This window comes from Epargyreus clarus, unplaced genomic scaffold (assembly GCF_041222505.1).
Source record: "Epargyreus clarus isolate Ecla_fem2 unplaced genomic scaffold, WU_Ecla_fem_2.2 ptg000027l, whole genome shotgun sequence".
NCBI classification, from domain to species: Eukaryota; Metazoa; Arthropoda; class Insecta; order Lepidoptera; family Hesperiidae; genus Epargyreus; species Epargyreus clarus.
Window position 1 is genome coordinate 10,299,867 of NW_027332234.1, and position 3,257 is coordinate 10,303,123.

General features: G+C 37.9%; 1 protein-coding gene across 1 annotated transcript; it reads right to left on the reverse strand.

The window, feature by feature from the left end:
- Positions 1–1,984: 1,984 nt before the first annotated feature.
- E(spl)malpha (enhancer of split malpha) lies at positions 1,985–2,895 on the reverse strand. Its single transcript, XM_073088765.1, has one exon. It carries the CDS (start codon positions 2,811–2,813, stop codon positions 2,346–2,348), a length of 468 nt encoding a protein of 155 aa, XP_072944866.1. The 5' UTR covers positions 2,814–2,895; the 3' UTR covers positions 1,985–2,345.
- Positions 2,896–3,257: the final 362 nt, after the last annotated feature.

Genomic DNA, 3,257 nt, shown 5'->3' on the forward strand with positions numbered 1-3,257 from the left:
ATCGTGAGGAAACCTGCATACCTGAGAGATTTATAAACAAAATCTCAAAGTTATGTGAAGTCTACCAATACGCACTTTGCCAGCGCGGTGGACTCTGGCCTAATCTTTCTCATTATGAGAGGAGACCCGTGCACAGCAGTGGGACAGTAATAGGTTGTTAATGAATGTGATTTTTCATTTACACAGGTTTCAACAATTGACTTTGTGTTGTACAGACGTATGTTAGCGAGAATTTGTATGGACACTAATGGCGGGAAAAGCTATGTTGACTAATTTTAGTTTGAATTTTTAATATTTTTCGAATCAAAACTTTTTTTTAGGTTTTTGTACATTTACTGAACATACAAAAAGATAATTAATTGTTTTTAAAGGATAAATTATTTTAATCAAATCTATCGTAAATACTTATAACACTTAGGCTGAGACCGCACTGCGATTAAACGCACGCGTTTAACCGCAAGACTGAAACCGCTAAAATATAAAACATATTGCTTTCTATACAAGTGCACGCACTAGTGACTTTTTCAGTCGACTGATTTATTGTTACATTTTGACCGCGGCTTGTTTAAAGCGCGGTTTTTTGTCTCCCATAGTAATTGTATGGTGGGGCATTGATATAAACTAAAGATATGTTACTAGTGGGTAAAACATGAAATATACAAAATACACCAATTGGAGTGAATCGACTCCAGCCGCTCTAGCGGCGGCGTAGTAACTGACACGTATGTATGTCACTGTATACGTTTAACGTCATTATTTTAGTCTTCTAAGCCTCAAAATGCCTTCTTGGGCAATGCTTAAATGTACAAATTATGCAAAAAAATACCCAAGATTCATGGAATCACATTTCACAAGTAGATGAGGTGAAATCATTATATCTTGATTGTTTTTCGTGCTTGGTCCGCTATAATTACGTAACTGACAAAATAGAGATAACGTATTCCTTCCACAAGTAGTAATAGAGAAGCAAAATTTACGTACATATTTACGTATGAATGAATGAGTTACTTTGGGGTAAGCAAAAAGAAAAACGTGTATTTGTGTGTTTAGTGTAACACTTATTTGTGTTGTTTTGTGGGCAGGTAACATATCTATAGTTTTAAATATCATTGGTTTTTTATTCAGTCTCTAACCCCACAACACGTGCTGTTCGCCTGAAATCTATGATGAGACTGAAATAAAATTAAGCCAAAAGAAAACCGCAGTGCGTGTTCGTATGCGTTTTGGCGTTTTCAGCTTTTTTTATTCAGTCTGCGTTTAATCGCAGTGCGGTCTCAGCCTTAATGTTGGTAATAAGTGAAAAAATACTTTAATTTTTATATTAACTCATAGTATTCATAGTATTATAAAAATTATATTAAAGGCATCATCTTTTATTTTTAAATACCGCACGTACCATTACATAAATACGGCACGACCTTCTAAATAAAGTAAACAAACTATAATATAGCAGAAGTAAATAATACATGTTTACTAATTTATTTGATTATATCAAGCGATTTAAAATAATATAAAAGTTTTGCAATATGCAATAACATATTTCGGCAGTATCGTAAAAAATGCGACAATCCCTGATACTGCAGATTTAAATTGAAATTTACGCAACGTATCATTTAAGGTCGCTTATCATTATCAGTAATGGTTACAAGAAAAAGCGCGGCAAGAAAAAGCATATTAAACCAGTAGCGAGGTCCGCCTTAGGCCTTGCACGTGCGCGGTAAAATGTTGCCTCCGAGTATGGCGGGGCAAGTCGGCTATACTATACGTGTGGGTAGTGGCTCGCGCCGTCTTTAACATCTCGTCTGACCACTTTAGACATCAGATTCCTGAACTCCAACTTATATGGCGGTTAAACACCCACGCCTTATTAGTACTGAATAGCTGTACTGATATTTGTGTTCGTAAATTATTGTACGTGTCTGTAAATGTAGTGTTTATTGTATTTGAGTTAGGTTCTTATTGGGGTTCAGTGAAAGAGAGCAAATTCGTTTCATATTTATATTTCAACTCATTTTCATGTCATCAAACATTGTAAAAGATACAATATAAAATAAATTACTATCCCTAAAACAATTAAAGCTTATTTCAGAATGATCACAATATTAAGATCACGACCTAACCTTAGTATGCTATACAATACAATATAATATCACAACACTAAATCGAAATACATTTAAAGCTTTCTAGGAGTTATCACGATATTGAGCGATACCTAACCCTAACCTAAGTCCTTATATGGCACGGAAGAACTATTTAATTAAAGCTAACATCACAGACGGTTGGAGAAACCAACGGAGCAGGCACTGGTTTCACGGAAGACACTGATTGTTGTTCGAAGGAGTCGTTTAGGCTTGCACCCAGCGGTCTTGAGCTGGGTACTGTTGCTCCGCGGTCTGGCATTCAGTGTAGCAGTGGGCCGTCGCGAAGTCAGCTTCAGTTTTGGAGACAGTGGTCCAGAAGAAAGTTCCGGCATCCGTGCGTGCGAAGTGAACAGGGATGTAGAAATCTTCACGGGAAACCGGCATGAGGTCGTAGGTGTCATCTTTGTTGCACACTAAGAATGCGGCAGACTGGCACGCATCCATTTCTTCGTAGATCTTGCGCTCGAGGCTCTCGTTGCACGAGTTCTGATCGGCCTCGTAGCACGTGTCGAGCGTTTTGGCGGGACGCTTCGTTGTTTTCTTAATCATCTTCATTAATGGCTTCAGTAGCGCCTTGAAACCACTGTTCTTCATCTTTTCACTGTTGTACTTGTTCTCGTTGATTGAGTTGTTAGTGGCGATGATGTATTCGTTATTCGCGTAGTAAGACATGTTTAGAGGTTGTATGATATCGTAGTAGAGAGCGTGTGTAGCGAGTGAGTTCACAAGCTGGAATGTGGGGCTGATCGGGCCGGCCGGGTTTATATACCCGCCGCGCCGCCCCCGACATAAAAGCTGCGTTGTGAAAAGCCCGTCGTGTGCATGTGTGGGTGTATCAAGTAGTTTGTCCAATGCTCCACGATTTTCGTGAACGATACCATACAATACTTTACGTTAGGGTTAATGCGGTATTGTATTCGTGGGTTACGTAAACATAAACTAAGTGCGTTGTGATGTCTACGTTGATTGTTTGTAGCTACGACGTAGCATCGTCTTTTGTTTGCGATAATGACTTGTTGTTGTATTGTTTTGGAATGTTTGTTTGTAAATATTATTTTACTTATGAGAAGTTGAAATTATTTAAAGTATCCTGAAATATATTTTTTGAATTTTACT